Raw genomic sequence first — 16,110 nt, 5'->3', positions numbered from 1 at the left:
TTCGTAACTATTTGAACTTTCGTTTTATTTGTGAAAGTACTTTTAGGTATAAAAATGTTAAATATTATATTAAATAATCAAAATTTACGATGAAAAAATTAATATTAACATTTAAAAAATGTCCGGATTTTAGCTGTAAAATCTGGGAATTTGGAGTTCATTGTCCTAGATTAGTGATTTTACAGATGGCAGCTCTACTCATATCTTACGCAAATTTGAAAAATTCAAATTTTTCAGGTCAGCGCCAATAAACTGTTTAGTCCTTGATGTAAAAAAATAATAATTCGTAAAATTATGCGATAAGAAATCGATTTTGAAAATTAGTTATCTTATTTAATGTAAATACAATCATAATTAATGCATCAAATCTTACCTCATTGGGCACCGCGACGATCTTCGTGACGGCATTCTCACCGCTTTCGACGGAATGTTGTCCATAGAACTCTACGCCTGGCCTTCCGAAACTGATGTTTGAGTCAAGGAATACCACAAAAGAACAAGGGGTTATATAATATTGTATAAGTATGTGACACGCGCGCGCGCGCTGATACAGGAACACGCCTCATGCGCCCGAGAGAATAGACCCTCGGACCTCAGATTTGCAAATGACCGATTTAACGTGCTGACAGCGAGGATCATCATTCGAAGAAACAGCTGCTGAACATACATAAGCGCACATTTTGCAAATTCTATAGTAAATTCCGTGATGAATGACGCAAAATTATTATGCCATTGAGCTGTAATGACAGTTGCACAATCGCAAATTACTTTGAATGATTCTGAAGGAGATTAACCTGGATTTTATTTTTTAGTATCCACTTAAAAATCATAGAAGATTCGATAATAATTCGAACCGTATCTTTAAAAGCTCAAGGAAATTAATAGACAATAAAGCCAAAAAGATTAAATTTATATAAATTTTCTCTAATTCTTACATAAGATCGGTTAAATTATAATCATATCGAATCCTTAGACATATCTTTATTGAAAAAATAACTGATTTGTGTAACATCGTCTATTTATTTTAGAGATAAAAAAATTTTTTAAATATAGAAAATCTGAAAATTTAAATAGAGACAATAAATCCGCATGATTCAATAAAATATTTACCGAATCATTTTTTTTTATAATCTTTGTACATATTCTAATCTTTGTACATATATTTATTAATAAAGATTTTTTATTCGTCAACTTAAAAATTAAGCGCGATATACTCTATTTGGCATAAGATGTTAACCTATTTTTTATTCTCTGCAACCGCAATGGTATTTTATAAACACAATTTGCTTTTCTAAAATTTGCTTTTAACTAAAATAATTTCAATTTTCATTTTTTAAAGATCTATTTGAGCGCATTACAACGACACGTAATCTATCGGTTTGTAGAAAGCCATTGAATCTAAAAACGGAAACTAGATAAAGTATCGTCGTTCGAGTTGCTTCAAGTTACGGGAAAAGTTCAAGAAGTTTGTGATTAAGTTCAAATATAGTTGAACGTACCAGCGCTTGGAAAACGAGTACACTCGGCCGATCGGTTTCACCGATGCGAAAACTAGGTGTGTCGCACAGATAATCGTGTATACGTATATCTATTGCGAAATAATAACGATTATCTGGTGATTACGTAGTCCTTGAAAGCATCTGCCGACGATGTGTGCGCGGTTACGGTATTAAACTGACATTAAATTGCAGACTCGCTGACGTGTTGATTATTTCACCACGATTTAACATCCCGTTTAATAACATCTACGAAGTTAAAAGCGCGTAATTTTCCGCGAATCGACAGGATAATTCTCGGATCACATATAGTTTTCTTTACGTAGCTTTTTTTATCCTGTTACATTAAATTGTAATCAACTTTCGATTATGATAATATATTATACAATTCAAATATCGCATACATTTTTAGAAAATTAATGTTCTAAAATATAAGTTATAGCGTATAAATTATAGCGTATAAATTTATAACATATAATGTATTGTCGACAAAAGACTATCATAAAAAATAAAGCTCTTAAATTATTTATTATAAATATAGTTTTCTCTTAAAACACGATATTTTCTAATTTAAAAATTGTTAGACAAAAATAAATAACGGATCTAAATTTAACGAGACTATTCACGCCAAATTACGATTTAAATTGTACATCTTTATATAAAAACCAGAAAAAAACAATTTTTAAATTTATCATTTGATATAAATAATCTAGAATCTAGAAAAACAATACAAATGTTTGCTCCATTTCTATTTACATCTATGTTATTTTGAAAAATTTTAAATTAGCGATAATCTCAAACTGTTACAATGGATACAATTTCTAACTGATACAGGTTTGTTGAGATAATTTCTGCGTATACGTAAATTAAGTAAGCGTTGACAAGGTCGAGAATCAAGATCAACAAAGTATTGCAGACTCGAATTTGCGCTGACCTTAATATTGTAAATTGCTGAAAACTTCAATCTTTCACTGTTCGACAGTTAGTGACCTTCTTAACGTAAAATAGTTACGAAATATCGTATCCTCTCGAATAAACACGTAATAAAATTAGTCAGCAGTCTTTCGAAGTCAAACGTTTCGATCGAACGAACGAACGCTGCACGTGCATTTTTCGTGAGCAATCGATATCTCTTAACTGAATTCTGCATTATGCAAAACGCGATTGTGTTCTCTTAATCGATGAGTTTAGTGTGACAGTTGTCTAACTCGATTCTCCAAGTTGATATTATAAAATTAGAATTGAGAAATATAAGCTAAAATCGATCTTCCCGAAGCTGTTAAAGAAAGTAAATTAGAGAGACCGCTGCATTGAATTTTTCAATTAGAAACAAATGCATTCACATAATGCGAGATTATTACACGCGAACACCATCATGAATTCTAAGTGTGATTTAATATTTCTTCAATAATGCCCTGCTCCAAGCACAGTGCAAGTTTATAAAACATACCGCAAGTGATTTATGAAGTTTTTGTTAAGCAATCGCTCGCAGCACCACGAAACAGATTTTCCTATTGTGGTAATAAAAAAGTCGTAACAAGTATTTACAACCGACCTAATATTTATGACAGTAATAGCTTTCCATTTTATACAGAATATTTTAATATTTATTTTCTGTTTGGTGAGTTGTGACTAAAGAGATTCAAAACGTTCTTTTAAATAAAATCAAATAATAATAAAGTATCAAGGATTTTATAAAAATCTCTTTAATGATAATGTAACAATTAATTTTTACAACAAATAATTTAGACTATTCGAACTTGTATTTTTTCTCTTTCCAAGGAACGCAGCCTCTCAGAGGATTAATAGATCGATACGCGCGTCATTGAGTCCTGGCGGTGTTGCGCCTCGGGACCAGATTATAAATACCAAACGGGAAGAAAGCGAAGAGGCGAGGAGGTAAGAAAAGCAAAAGGATACACCTTGATGGCGCCGGATGCCGTGCCGATGATCATCAGCCGCAGACTCGGATCCCAGGCGAGAGCGGTTGGCTTGTTCGGGAAACCATGCTGCACCGTCTGCAACGAATAAGAGCGGATCTATTAGTAACGCTGATTTCGATCAATTTCCTGACGTCGTAAACAGGATTATGTTTCTAATTGTCTTTCGTGATGCTTATTGCGTTTATCGTTTGAGAACAAAGAAATTTGAAGTCAGCAATTTTCACACATTATATGAAAAGTTTTCGTCAGATTCATTTAAAGAAATTTTGTGATAAATATAAGACAATGTAACGTTCTAATTTTTGGAATCGTTAAATTAAATTTTTCTAAATATAGTAATCGTTACAAGAATATTAAAATACAATTAATTTAACAGCTGTTACGAAAGCATAAAAGATGATTGTTAGTTATAGTATGAATTTGGAGATCAATAAATATATATGCATTGTTTGTATATATTATTCCACCACTAATATTTAGTAAATTATTTATTTTGATTTATTATATTATATACAGAGATATTCAAGTTATAATATATTAATATATTAATAACATCTTATAATATATTCGCAAAGTTTATTAGTCTATAAATTAACTACATTTTTTTTATAATCCTAACAGTTTTGCATATCGAATATGAATATCATGATAAAACAGGATAGAACAAATCATTACGAAGTGAAATAGAATAATTCGAAGAAAAAGTAGCTGTTCCCCGCATTAGTCGCATTAATTTTAAATCATTCCCATTGGTATGATTTTCTTGATGGTAGATATATGATTTTCTAATTAATGTTCACATTATTATATTATATCTTTTCATGTTATCACTTTGGAATTTTTGCTTTCTTTCAAAATTTCAAGAACGCGAATAACATTTGCCTGCCTTGAATTACATTCATCTGAATTTTTGATCATCCAGCATCTTTAAAGGCATAATTAGGAATGGCACTGAAGTCTTGACATGGCTATTAATGGTTGATTTGACCGATTTGGGTGAAAGTTGCGATGAGGTAGTTGACGCGAGTCTCGCGATGAATCAGAATTTGACAGTACCCGTTAATCGAACGTGGCTGATCGTGCCCGTTCATACCTACACGCGCGTATACGTCAGCATATAAAGAGATATATGTTCTGATTGTGGTAATGTACCTTCGAAAAGTAGCCAGCGGCTAATAAAGATTCGCACGAGTGATGAAATATTGTTGTCAGTAAACTTCGCGTGGACCACGCTTATATATTTCCGTCTCTTCCCACGGCCAATTATAACACTTGCGAGAATCGCGGGTATAATACGCAAGTAACGTCCTAGAAACCTAAAATTTTCATACGTTCTCTCTCAAATCTAAATGTGTACGGATGCACAAAATGATTTTTGAAATAATAAAGATCGTGAAATAATGAAGTTGAAATAATAAAGTTGAGAGTAGGGAGAGCAATTTTTCCTTATCCGAGATGATTCTTGATCTTTCAACGCGTAATGATTTTATTTTGTATAATTAATTAGTACAGCGAATGAATAACGATGCAGAGATTCTTCTTGGATGGAAAAAAATTGTGTTTCAAAGCAATATATTAAGCACTAATAGCTATAAATGAAGATAAGACTTTCTGTGAATTGGTTGTGTAAAGTGCAATTAATAAATTATGTTAGTCACTTAAATGTAAATTTTATTTTCTCAACATCTTTATTCAAAACCAATAAAATACTTAATATTATACTTGTAGAGAAATTATAATAAAATGCTCATAATTTTTTAAGCGAAAAAATCACAATCCAAAAAAGATATCTTATAAAAAGGTATTAAAAAATAATAAAATATAAAACTAAACTTAAAATCAAGTTAAAAACACATTGATATTTGAATTTATTTTACTTGGCTATTACTTTAATTGTCGTCATAGAAATTTTCATCATAATTTTTGTAACGTAGCATATTCATCACGAAAAAAATACAGTATAACAAATCAAGATTCTAATGAAAATTTATTAGAATGTACAAATTCTGCAAAAAGTAATGTTATTCACGTCTTGGAGGTAACATAGTTTTATTCAAACTGAGATTGCGATAAAAAACTGTTGTCATCGCAAATTTTCTTAGACTAAAATTTGCAATTCATTCAGTAAATAAACTGTCAGTAAGAAAAGATTTCTCTACTCTTGAAATCAATAAATTCTCGATAAATCTTGGTAGGAATTCCTTTGAGGATTTCGATCCGCCAATACATCGACTTGAATTGCGATTAGAAAAACCCGGTGGTCCTGGACCTTGGCTCCAGAACCATTTCCATGAGAAAAGGTGTCACTACCTGTAAGTTGTACTAACACGTAATCTTTACGAAAGATTCATTCTAACGAGAGTTAAAGCGAGACACTGCACTGGTATTCTCTGCAACAAAGAAACGCGGGTCTCTCTTAGCTTCTTTTCAATTAAATTCATAATGAAACTTGCAAGTATCAAACGAAGCAATTAATAAGGAAAATTCGATTTTGAGAAAAATGCATTAAATTTCTTTTGCCTCATAATAGACTTAGTGACAACTACGATTAAAGGTGTTATCGCAAGTAATCTATTATAATAATGCTTTAATATTCATTTAATATTATTTAGTAACTTAATAGTAATCTAATAAGTCTTTCCTAAGATCTGGTGAAAGCTCAAATATAATTTTTACGACTTTATTATTACCACCCATCTCTTAGTTTTTTGATGTCTAAAGAATAAAAAATCGACCTTTTGCGATTTCGATGTAAGTAAAAATAAAAATTTTACACCGGTCGTGAAATATTGACGAGTTGTTTACGACGTTGAATGGAGCTAAATTCACGATTCGCGTGAGAAACGCAAATTTGGCGAACGCTTCTTCCCTTCTTCGGTGGAATAAGACCTCTTCTTTTCATCTATACCTTCTACGCTGGTTTCTCCCTTCTTTCTGTCTCCTCAAATAGCGCGAACGAACGCCGATGAATGGACACTATTCGCATGTCGCTATTTTCGAACTGTTCGAATCATTTACATACCGAGGAGAAAAAAAATCGTCCAGACAAATATCAAGGTGATTGAACCGTATTTGCTTCGCGTCAGCACTGAAAAGTCAAATATCTATTCAAAATTTGTTTATATCAAGTTCTAACAACGAAGTGTATCTTCCTTTCCGTCACATTTCAACTAAAAAAAAATATATATATATTATTTATTTAACTTAAATTAGAAAAATTACGTGTTTGAACATCGATTTTTCCGATAAAGTTATCATATGACATATAATATCGATTCAATGATGCAGTTATGAGTACGCACCCAAGTAAATACGAAAAAAGGGAAGGTTCCCGGGGTCTTATCATATTTTATTTGCACGTAATGCCGATATGATCACTCGCTATCTGTACGCTGTTGGAGTTTTTCGTTCGTCATCAAGCTATTAAAGAATTAAGAGTTAGGTAAGATACACCGAGTACTCAGAATCATGTCACATTAACTTATTAAATAATATTGACTAGTGTGTGGCGTATTAACAATAACTTGGACTGTTTCTTTCGTAATCATAACAATAAAATTATATATATATTATATTATATATATAATATATTATATTATGTTATATTATATTATATATTATATTATATATTATATTTAGTAGAGTATTTTTAATATCAAAATAAAAAAAAATTAATTTCGAAATATTGAGAACGATTTTTCGATTAAATTATGCAGAAGTCAACGTTTCCGCATTAAAAAAATATTGCAAAATCTTAAAAAAAGATTATTAATCAACAAAAAGAGATATTTTTTTCTCAAAAGAGTTAATAAATCTCTCATTTATAAAATAGTGTATAATGAATTCAAGAATATCAAATTTTAACGAATCAAATTTTAACGAATCAAATTTTGATCATCGAATTAAAGAATGCAAGATTAGAAAAATTATCACGAAAAATTTTTCAAGCTATTCTTCTCTTCACTTTACGTGCATCTGTGAGATTAGCACATCATTCTTGTAATATAAAAAAATAATGACAGATCCAGTAACTCTTCATAGTTCTATATAGTTCTTTATAAAAATAAAAAAGTTCCTCATTTTTACCCCCATTAACCTGGACCCCCCACCATCGAAAATCAAATTCGCGATAGGTCAAAAATTTAGTGCTCTTTTGTTGCTAATTAGTTGCTCTAGAGCGAATTTTGTTGCTCCAACCGTTTAGCAGCAATAAAAAAAAAATGGGGGGGTCCAGGTTAATATAAAGCCCCCCATAATGAAAAAATATATATAGAGCTGCGATATCAAAAAAACAAATGCACCAGATTTTGTTGCTTTTTTGTTGCTCTAGGATAGTGCAAAGAAATATCGAAAAAATCACATTGTTAAACAAATTCCGATAAATAATCAAAACTGCATTGTCGCGCGTCGCAACGTTATGACCAAAATTTACATGTATAGAATTTGTTACTCGCAAGTTTTTGGTATCAAAATATTCCTTGGAACGTATACTATCGAAATATACCCGTTTCCGATTTTGTTGCCTTAACATATGAAAAATAATTAGTTTATCAGCATCGGCGCTCCAGCCGAGCACTGTATGTATGTATGTATGTATGTATGTATGTATATATCTATGTATGTATGCATGCATGCATGGACGGACGGATGGATGGACGGACGGATGGATGGATGGACGGATGGACGGATGGATGTTACAATAGAAAGAATTCATATAATATCTATCAACAAAAAGGATATTGGGAAAATCGTTTCCGATTTTGTTGCTAATCTTAACATATGAAAAATAATTAGTTTATCAGCATCGGCGCAACTAGGGTTAGGAACAAAATCGGAAACGTGTATATTTCGATAGTATACTTTACTCGCAAGTTTTTGATACCAAAATGTTCCTTGGAACGTATACTATCGAAATATACACGTTTCCGATTTTGTTCCTAACCCTAGTTGCGCCGATGCTGATAAACTAATTATTTTTCATATGTTAAGATTAGCAACAAAATCGGAAACGGGTATATTTCGATAGTATACGTTCCAAGGAATATTTTAGTACCAAAAACTTGCGAGTAACAAATTCTATACATGTAAATTTTGGTCATAACGTTGCGACGCGCGACAATGCAGTTTTGATTATTTATCGGAATTTGTTTAACAATGTGATTTTTTTCGATATTTCTTTGCACTATCCTAGAGCAACAAAAAAGCAACAAAATCTGGTGCATTTATTTTTTTGATATCGCAGCTCTATATATATTTTTTCATTATGGGGGGGGTCCAGCTTTATATTAACCTGGACCCCCCATTTTTTTTTATTGCTGCTAAACGGTTGGAGCAACAAAATTCGCTCTAGAGCAACTAATTAGCAACAAAAGAGTACTAAATTTTTGACCTATCGCGAATTTGATTTTCGATGGTGGGGGGTCCAGGTTAATGGGGGTCTCATTTTTTATAGTAAAAAACCCAAACTGAAAATATATGATAATTTTTATGATATTGATATGGTAATTTTGGTTTTTTAGTATAAAAAATACAAAACTCTTTTTTATTTGTATAAGAAACTGCAAGAGAAACTAAAACTATAAAAAGTGCTACTGGAACTGTCACTATTTTTCTTACTTTAAGAGAATGTGCTAATTTCACAGATCCAACAATTTTTTCTCCATGCACTTCGCGGAACTTCTTCAAGAATTCACAGCGCGGAGAATTAAATCACTATAGGGTTTCACGATAATGCATACGACGTTACAACGTCATCACGTCGAGCAAATGAATATGCGTTAGAAATACTCTTAGTGGAAAGCATCAACAATTCTCTTTCGCTCATATATGTTAGAAATTTCTGCTTATGAAGTAGTTTTGATGAACAATAATTTAGAATCAAATTTGCTATTATATTCTCTGTAAATTTCATTTATAAATGACTTAATTTATAAACCGATAAACATTGCGTCTATCTACAGTTAAATCTCAATATAACTTTCTTTCTACGTAATGATAAAATTTAAAATGCTTCGGAATTTTTAACGCAATAACGATGACATGTTTTCGTAACACAGGTGCAATATTGACTTGTTGATTTCCGCGCAATTCATTCGAAAAAGTCATTCCCAGTCACTTGCGCGACTGATAAGAGGTTTTGACGTTTCCTGCAGATTGTACAGACCCAACAGCAGGAAATTATCTGCTGTGAGGGCCTTCGCTTACATGCACCTTGTACATGTTCGTTTTTTCAAACAATTGTTCGATCGTACGTCTAATAGAGCATAGTGAAAAATGCAATGCCACATTCAACAAAGATCACGACTTCGTAACACTTGAACGGTTATTGTCAGCCGAATGCCGTCTGTTTCATCATTAACTAATAACTTGTTGAGTAATGGTCATTCCTTCGTCGCTTCTCTATCTTATCCACAAGTATGCATGCTAACAATAAGTAGAGGAGCAAATTCTTCGGAGATCAGCTCAAATTTTTACTAATCCTCTTGTTAAACAATTCTACGTTTCTTATTAAACTAATTTTTGCGATGTTAACGATTCCGTGGAACTCAATTCAGAAATTGATGCTGTATGACAATTACAATTTTTAAGACTCTAGAGTTTTAATTTTAATTTCTAATTTAATTAAAATTGAAAAAACTATAGCATCTAAAAGATTTCTAATTTTTATTTTTTAAACAAATTGTAATTTAATAATTAATTTTATCGTAATAACACAAGATATTATTCGAAATATTTTTATAAAAAAAAAAATATATGTGTGATTTTTAGGATCAGTTCTAAATTGCACAACTGTGAATATCACTTTTATTGCTAGATATAAAATATATTACTTGTTTCACTAAATATAATACGTAAATATAAGCAGGCTACCCTAACACTCCTTGAAAAAAGAATTTTTTTACAGTTTTTACCACAAATTTTGTCAATGGAAATTGAATTAAGTTAATCAACTATTGCATCTTTCATATTTAAAAATAAATGAAAATTTTTACATCAATAAAATTAAAGAATATATTTATAGAAAAGAGGATAACGATAAACACTGTATTTGTAATCGTGAGATAAAATACACTCGTTAACAAAATCGATCAAATACTAAATACGTACGAAATCTGCGAACATTAAAATTCTTCACGCACGTAGCTATAAGAAGAATTTTCATATCCGTACTTTGGTAACAAAGTTAAGAGAGACGAATGTGCTACAAAGTTATTTTACTGCTTAAAACAATTGTAACGTTATGACACTCCTTCCTTGATGCCTTTCAAGTCGCATTCTTGCCATGGAAATTCATGCGGCATTTCGTAAGTACGCAAACACGTTCTGATGCATCAGATAATATGCTGTCGGCTTTGAAGCGTAGTCCCTCACTAAATATGCGACCGTTTACGATCGATGCACAAAACATCTGCGGTCGAATAAAATCGTGTAATCAGTTCACATGAATAAATAACGCGAATTAACGAGCCAGTGCAACGTCTGAGCGAGCGCAAATACTTTCGCGCATGATTAAATGTTTAAGACATTAACGGAGTAACAATGTTTCGCAAATACATCTCATAAAACACGAAATTTTGAACGTTTGTCTCGATGAGATAATTGATGATGAAATGACACAAGATACATTTTCAATTTTTGAGATACCGAAAAACAATTGAAAAGCACAGACAATAAGAACAGAAAATAATAAATTTCATTGCCTGTCCTTTTCAATTATGTCTCAGGCTGTAAACTTGACCGTCATGAAGTTAGCCCCCAACATTAAAAAAAAATTAAGTTCCTATAGCTCATTTGATTGCTCATCGTTTGCACATGTATGCACATTTCGAATTTTAGTTTGCACACTTTCAGTTTAAAAGTTATTCAAAAAACAAATTTGGGGGGCCAACTTCACACTAGCCCCCCAACTTCGAGCAAATTGGATCAAAAAGGTCTTAATCGAAAGATTTTCGTTTGCACATTCCGAAACAGGTCGATTTTTCGTTTGCACACCTTTAGTTAAAAAGTTATTAACAATTAAAGTTTAACACATAACAAAAAGTAAGTTTCCCGTTCGAATTCAACACAAACGAGCTTAAAATGACATCAATCGATAGGATTTCGTTTGCACATTCCGAAACAAGTCGATTTTTCGTTTGCACACTTTTAGTTGAAAAGTTATTAACAAATGAGTGTTGGGGAGGGGGCTAATTTCATACAACGAGAAATTGTAATAACTTTTTAACTAAAGGTGTGCAAACGAAAAATCGACTTGTTTCGGAATGTGCAAACGAAATCCTATCGATTGATGTCATTTTAAGCTCGTTTGTGTTAAATTCGAACGGAAAACTTACTTTTTGTCGTGTATGGAACTTTAATTATTAATAACTTTAAAACTAAAGGTGTGCAAACGAAAAATCGACTTGTTTCGGAATGTGCAAACGAAAATCTTTCGATTAAGACCTTTTTGATCCAATTTGTTCGAAGTTGGGGGGCTAGTGTGAAGTTGGCCCCCCAAATTTGTTTTTTGAATAACTTTTAAACTGAAAGTGTGCAAATGAAAATTCGAAATGTGCATACATGTGCAAACGATGAGCAATCGAATGAGCTATAGAAACTTTATTTTTTTTAATGTTTTGGGCTAACTTCACGACGGTGTCAACTTAACTTAATAATAATGTAAAAATTGTGTTTTTATAGCTATGGTTAATCTAAACTAATTATTTTATAGTAGTAACTTTAAAAGTTATTTACTACAAAACTATCAATTTGGTGATTAATCACAGATAGAACAATTTTTATATTATCATTAGATTAAATCTAACCATAAGTTAATCAGTAAATGAAAAATCTAAGTCGCCTTTACATAATATTATCTTTACATATAATAGTATTATCGACGCAAAGTGGAAATTGCTCCATAAGAAATGCAGCGTCTTCATAAACAAATTTTTTCTTCGCAGAGAACAAAATATTCTATCCACGCGCGTGGATAATATATAATATGTATATAGAATATCTTGTTGCGTTCCCTCCTCACCCGGGGCAAGAAATTTGTTCATCCAAACCGCTGCATTTCTTGTACTATATGTATATTTGCAGAAAGATTTTACGATATAGAAATCAAAAAACAATGAGCAAATTTTGTAAAAAATGCACCGTGTTGTGTATTCTACTTATCTGAAAATTAGCGCGTTTCGCTAATGCCAGATTTCAACCAGCAATTTGTCGACAACGGTTCTTTTCAAGCAACGTAAGATAGACGTAATAATACGGACGCGAAATAACCCCATTATGCGGCACACTAAATCGGTATCAGCTGTATATAAATCGTATTGTCAGTACGGAAGATCTGAGAATTGATGAAAAATCTATTTCTAACGTCATTCTCTGTGAAATTCAGAGTCAATTTCTGTTAGTGGAAATGTAAGACGATTAAAAATAAACAACTTTCCGCAAAGCCTCCGAAAATGTAAACAATAGAATGTTATGTATTTTCATATTTGAAACAAATCTTTAAAGTTACACAACTAAATTTTAATTTTAGACTTAATTAAAATATCGAATAACGCAACATAAACAAATGTAGACTGCTTTTCTTATACTTGAGAGAGAGAAAATTGAACCAAAATTTCATGAAACTGTGATTTTTTTTCAACGCACTCTGAGGAAAAATGTACTCAATTTTCAACTTTATAAACTTTGTAGATAAATAACCATTTCTCGAATTGGACTCACTTATAGGATATTTTTTACTTCAATTTACACGTGAGAAACGTTTTGTATTTTTAATTTGTACAATTGTCATGTGAAACATCTTTTCTGTAAATTAATCGCAGAAAGTGGCAGCGAGCGCATCTTTCCGAGCTGCGTGCTCGTATTGTGAAAATAATTGTGCCAGTCGCAGATGAGTAAATAAACTACGCTGCAGCGTGTATATGGGCAACGAGCAGGGAAAAGAGGAGAATATACAGGCAGACGATAAAAAGATACCATTGGTACAGACAGTAACTTGATATAGTCGGCGAAACGAATCGCTCAAACCTGTCTGCACGAAGAGATTCACCGCTGTTTCCGCCGGTCAGAAACTGCAAAATTTTTCGCGACATGAACGTTGATTCACGTCTGTTGGAGTAATCTTATTCTCTCTGCTCCTATATTGTTTTTAAAATTAAAGTAAACGCTTATATAAGGCGTGCAGGATGAGAATAGAGAAGTTGCTGCAACTGAATTACTCTTTTTATAACAAGCAGAAGAATGAAATAAATGTACTCAAAATGAAACTCGTCGAAGAAATGGTTATTTTCGTTAACAAACAAAAACGTTAATAACGAGTTTCATTTTGAAAACATATTGAACTGTGTAATCAGACGATTCTCAGATTAATCCTTTTTTATAAGATTTATTTTTATAAATGTATATTATTTGTATACATGTACATTATTTTTTTTAGCATTATATGTTTATAATTGTAAGTGTTTTTGAAAACTATTGTATACACTTTTTAATGTTAATAATGGTATCTGTACCTTCGAAGAACTCCAGATAAATTCCTTTCAGGAAAATGGTTGCCTGGAGACAGTCCCTTCTTAACATCATGTGTCATTGAGTCATACAAACAATTAAATACAAATTTTCGGCCTTTGGTCTTTTCATATTCATAAAATGTATATTTTTCTTGCACACTAGAGACGCTAAGTATGTGATGATAAAAATTTCTTCTTCAGTATAATACTCTATTTATTTTATTTTACTCATTCATTATAAAAATAACGACTATTTAATTTCAATAACTCTGATTATCATTCTGCGAATACGTTTTGCTTTATAATGTTGACTTAACCTTCATGAAAGATATTGTTATTAAGTTTAACTTATAAGTAAAATTCAATAACAACTTACTGTAAGAAAATGTGTAGTGCTGGGAAGTCAAGAATACACGTGTGTAAAAATTGTAAATTAATTACAGTTTAGAAACAATATGAGAAAGGAACCTAAATTCGGTCATAGTCACTTAGTTTTTTTTTTTTGCAAACGTCGTAATTTAACTTTTGTTGTAAATTAATCACTTGGAGTGTTTTTTACATGAAAGTCGTTATTAATTACATACATTGTATATTATTGATTGTTTCTATAAATTATTGTAAATTATTAAGTAATTGAGATCATTATGTACGTAAATTATTTAATATTTTTTAAATGTAAGGAGTAAAAAGAATAAACATGGATTCTCTCGATTTAATAAAGAACTAAGCTTCATTTTTCCACTGAGGTATAAAAATCACTCGAGTAATTATTTCTGAATTACAGAATTGGAAAGAAATATCTAAGAATTATTTATATTTCGACTGACAGATGTTTTTGATTTATCATGCTTTGAAGAAACAAGATTCTCACACATGTCGCGTCTTAATTGGTTCTACGGTTTGAAACTCGTCAACAAAAGTATCGAAAGGACAGAAAGTTTCGTTAGTTCAGAATTGAATTGAAAATTGATTTTCTTACACGCAACGCGTACATTTCGAACAGGCACACGTGTTTTTAGAGCTGTCCGATAGGATTTCCGAACAATGTTTGCTTTTCTAAGAAGGCACGAAAATCCTACCAAGTGATTCATTCGAAGCCTCTCTCTCTCTCTCTCTCTCTCTCGGACGACCAAATCGAATGAGTCGAATCATTTTGACGAGATTGGTCTGGCAACATCGCCCCCGAGGTCCGACATTCGTTTCTGCGCCCATTCGCGGCGTGTTTCGCACCGGGTGTGGGCGAGGAACCTTCTCGCCGGGTAGCGGGTACGAGCGTCTGTCTCGCACTCTCCTCTTCACTCGCTCGCTTTCGCTCACCTTTCGAAAAGCGAAGAGATCCTTCTGCAGCTTCTGCCGCTCGGCCGTGGGCTGTTGGCCCTTCCCCCTGATGAACTTGAGCATCTCGATCCGCCGTTAGCCCAGCTCAGCGTAGTATCCTCTTCTATGTCTATCTCTCTTTCTCTCGTGAGCACCACGCGAGGATATATCGCTCGTCGCACGTCACACGCAAGTACCGACACGCACGTTTAACCGCCGGGCGCGCGTAATTAACGCATTCTTGAATGAACGTCGCGCTAGATTACGTCCGCGCGCGATTACGAGCAATTACGAGATAGGACGCCGCGTTAATTTATCGTCCGATCCGACGCTACCTTCGCTTTCGTGGTGAACGCGCGCGCCCGCGCGTTATCCGATATACACGTCAAGGGACGCACGTCAGTGTCTCTCGTCTCTCGCGGTATTATCCACCCGCGTCCGGCAGTTTTCCACCCCGCGCCACCGTCGCTCTACTCGCTCCTTCTTTCTTCCTCGCGCGCTTGCGACACGCTGGCCCTCGTCACGCTCGAGAGATCGCGATGTGTCAGCCGACTCGCGTGTATATCACTGTACGCGAATACACGCCGAAATATACCTTCTTTCGGGACGCTCGGGCGGGATCGCGGTCGAGATACGACGGGGCGGCGCCCAGGTATCGCGGAGCGCCGGAGCGAAAACGTGCGATACGCGCAACGGAACGCAGAACCATCGAAACGCACACGGCACAGTCAACGAAGGCGTGCGCGCGCGATCACCAGCGATCACTCCACGTCGCTTGCTATCGCGTCTCTCTCTCTCTCTCTCTCTCGCTCGCCGCTCTCGCGCCGTCGTGTCCGTGTGATCGTGTCG

The 16,110-nt window shown here is 33.3% G+C and overlaps 1 protein-coding gene across 4 annotated transcripts in view; it reads right to left on the bottom strand.

The window, feature by feature from the left end:
- The window catches only part of l(2)gl (LLGL domain-containing protein l(2)gl), a 25,057-nt gene extending 8,947 nt beyond the window's left edge, over window positions 1-16,110 (bottom strand). For 3 of the 4 annotated variants that reach the window (XM_018452085.1, XM_018452086.1, XM_018452087.1), the window contains exons 1-3: window positions 15,262-16,110; window positions 3,417-3,514; window positions 374-464 (exon numbers count right to left, since the gene is read on the bottom strand). In XM_018452085.1, the coding sequence (XP_018307587.1) occupies window positions 374-464; window positions 3,417-3,514; window positions 15,262-15,345 (273 nt within the window). In that variant the 5' untranslated portion in view covers window positions 15,346-16,110. The remainder of the gene's footprint in view (window positions 1-373; window positions 465-3,416; window positions 3,515-15,261) is intronic. The other variant, XM_018452084.1, reaches the window with a different exon arrangement.

Source organism: Mycetomoellerius zeteki, unplaced genomic scaffold, assembly GCF_001594055.1.
Source record: "Mycetomoellerius zeteki isolate Tzet28-1 unplaced genomic scaffold, Tzet1.0 scaffold331, whole genome shotgun sequence".
Classification (NCBI taxonomy): domain Eukaryota; kingdom Metazoa; phylum Arthropoda; class Insecta; order Hymenoptera; family Formicidae; genus Mycetomoellerius; species Mycetomoellerius zeteki.
The sequence above is the reverse complement of the archived record's forward strand: the minus strand, read 5'-3'. Positions and strand labels throughout refer to the sequence as shown.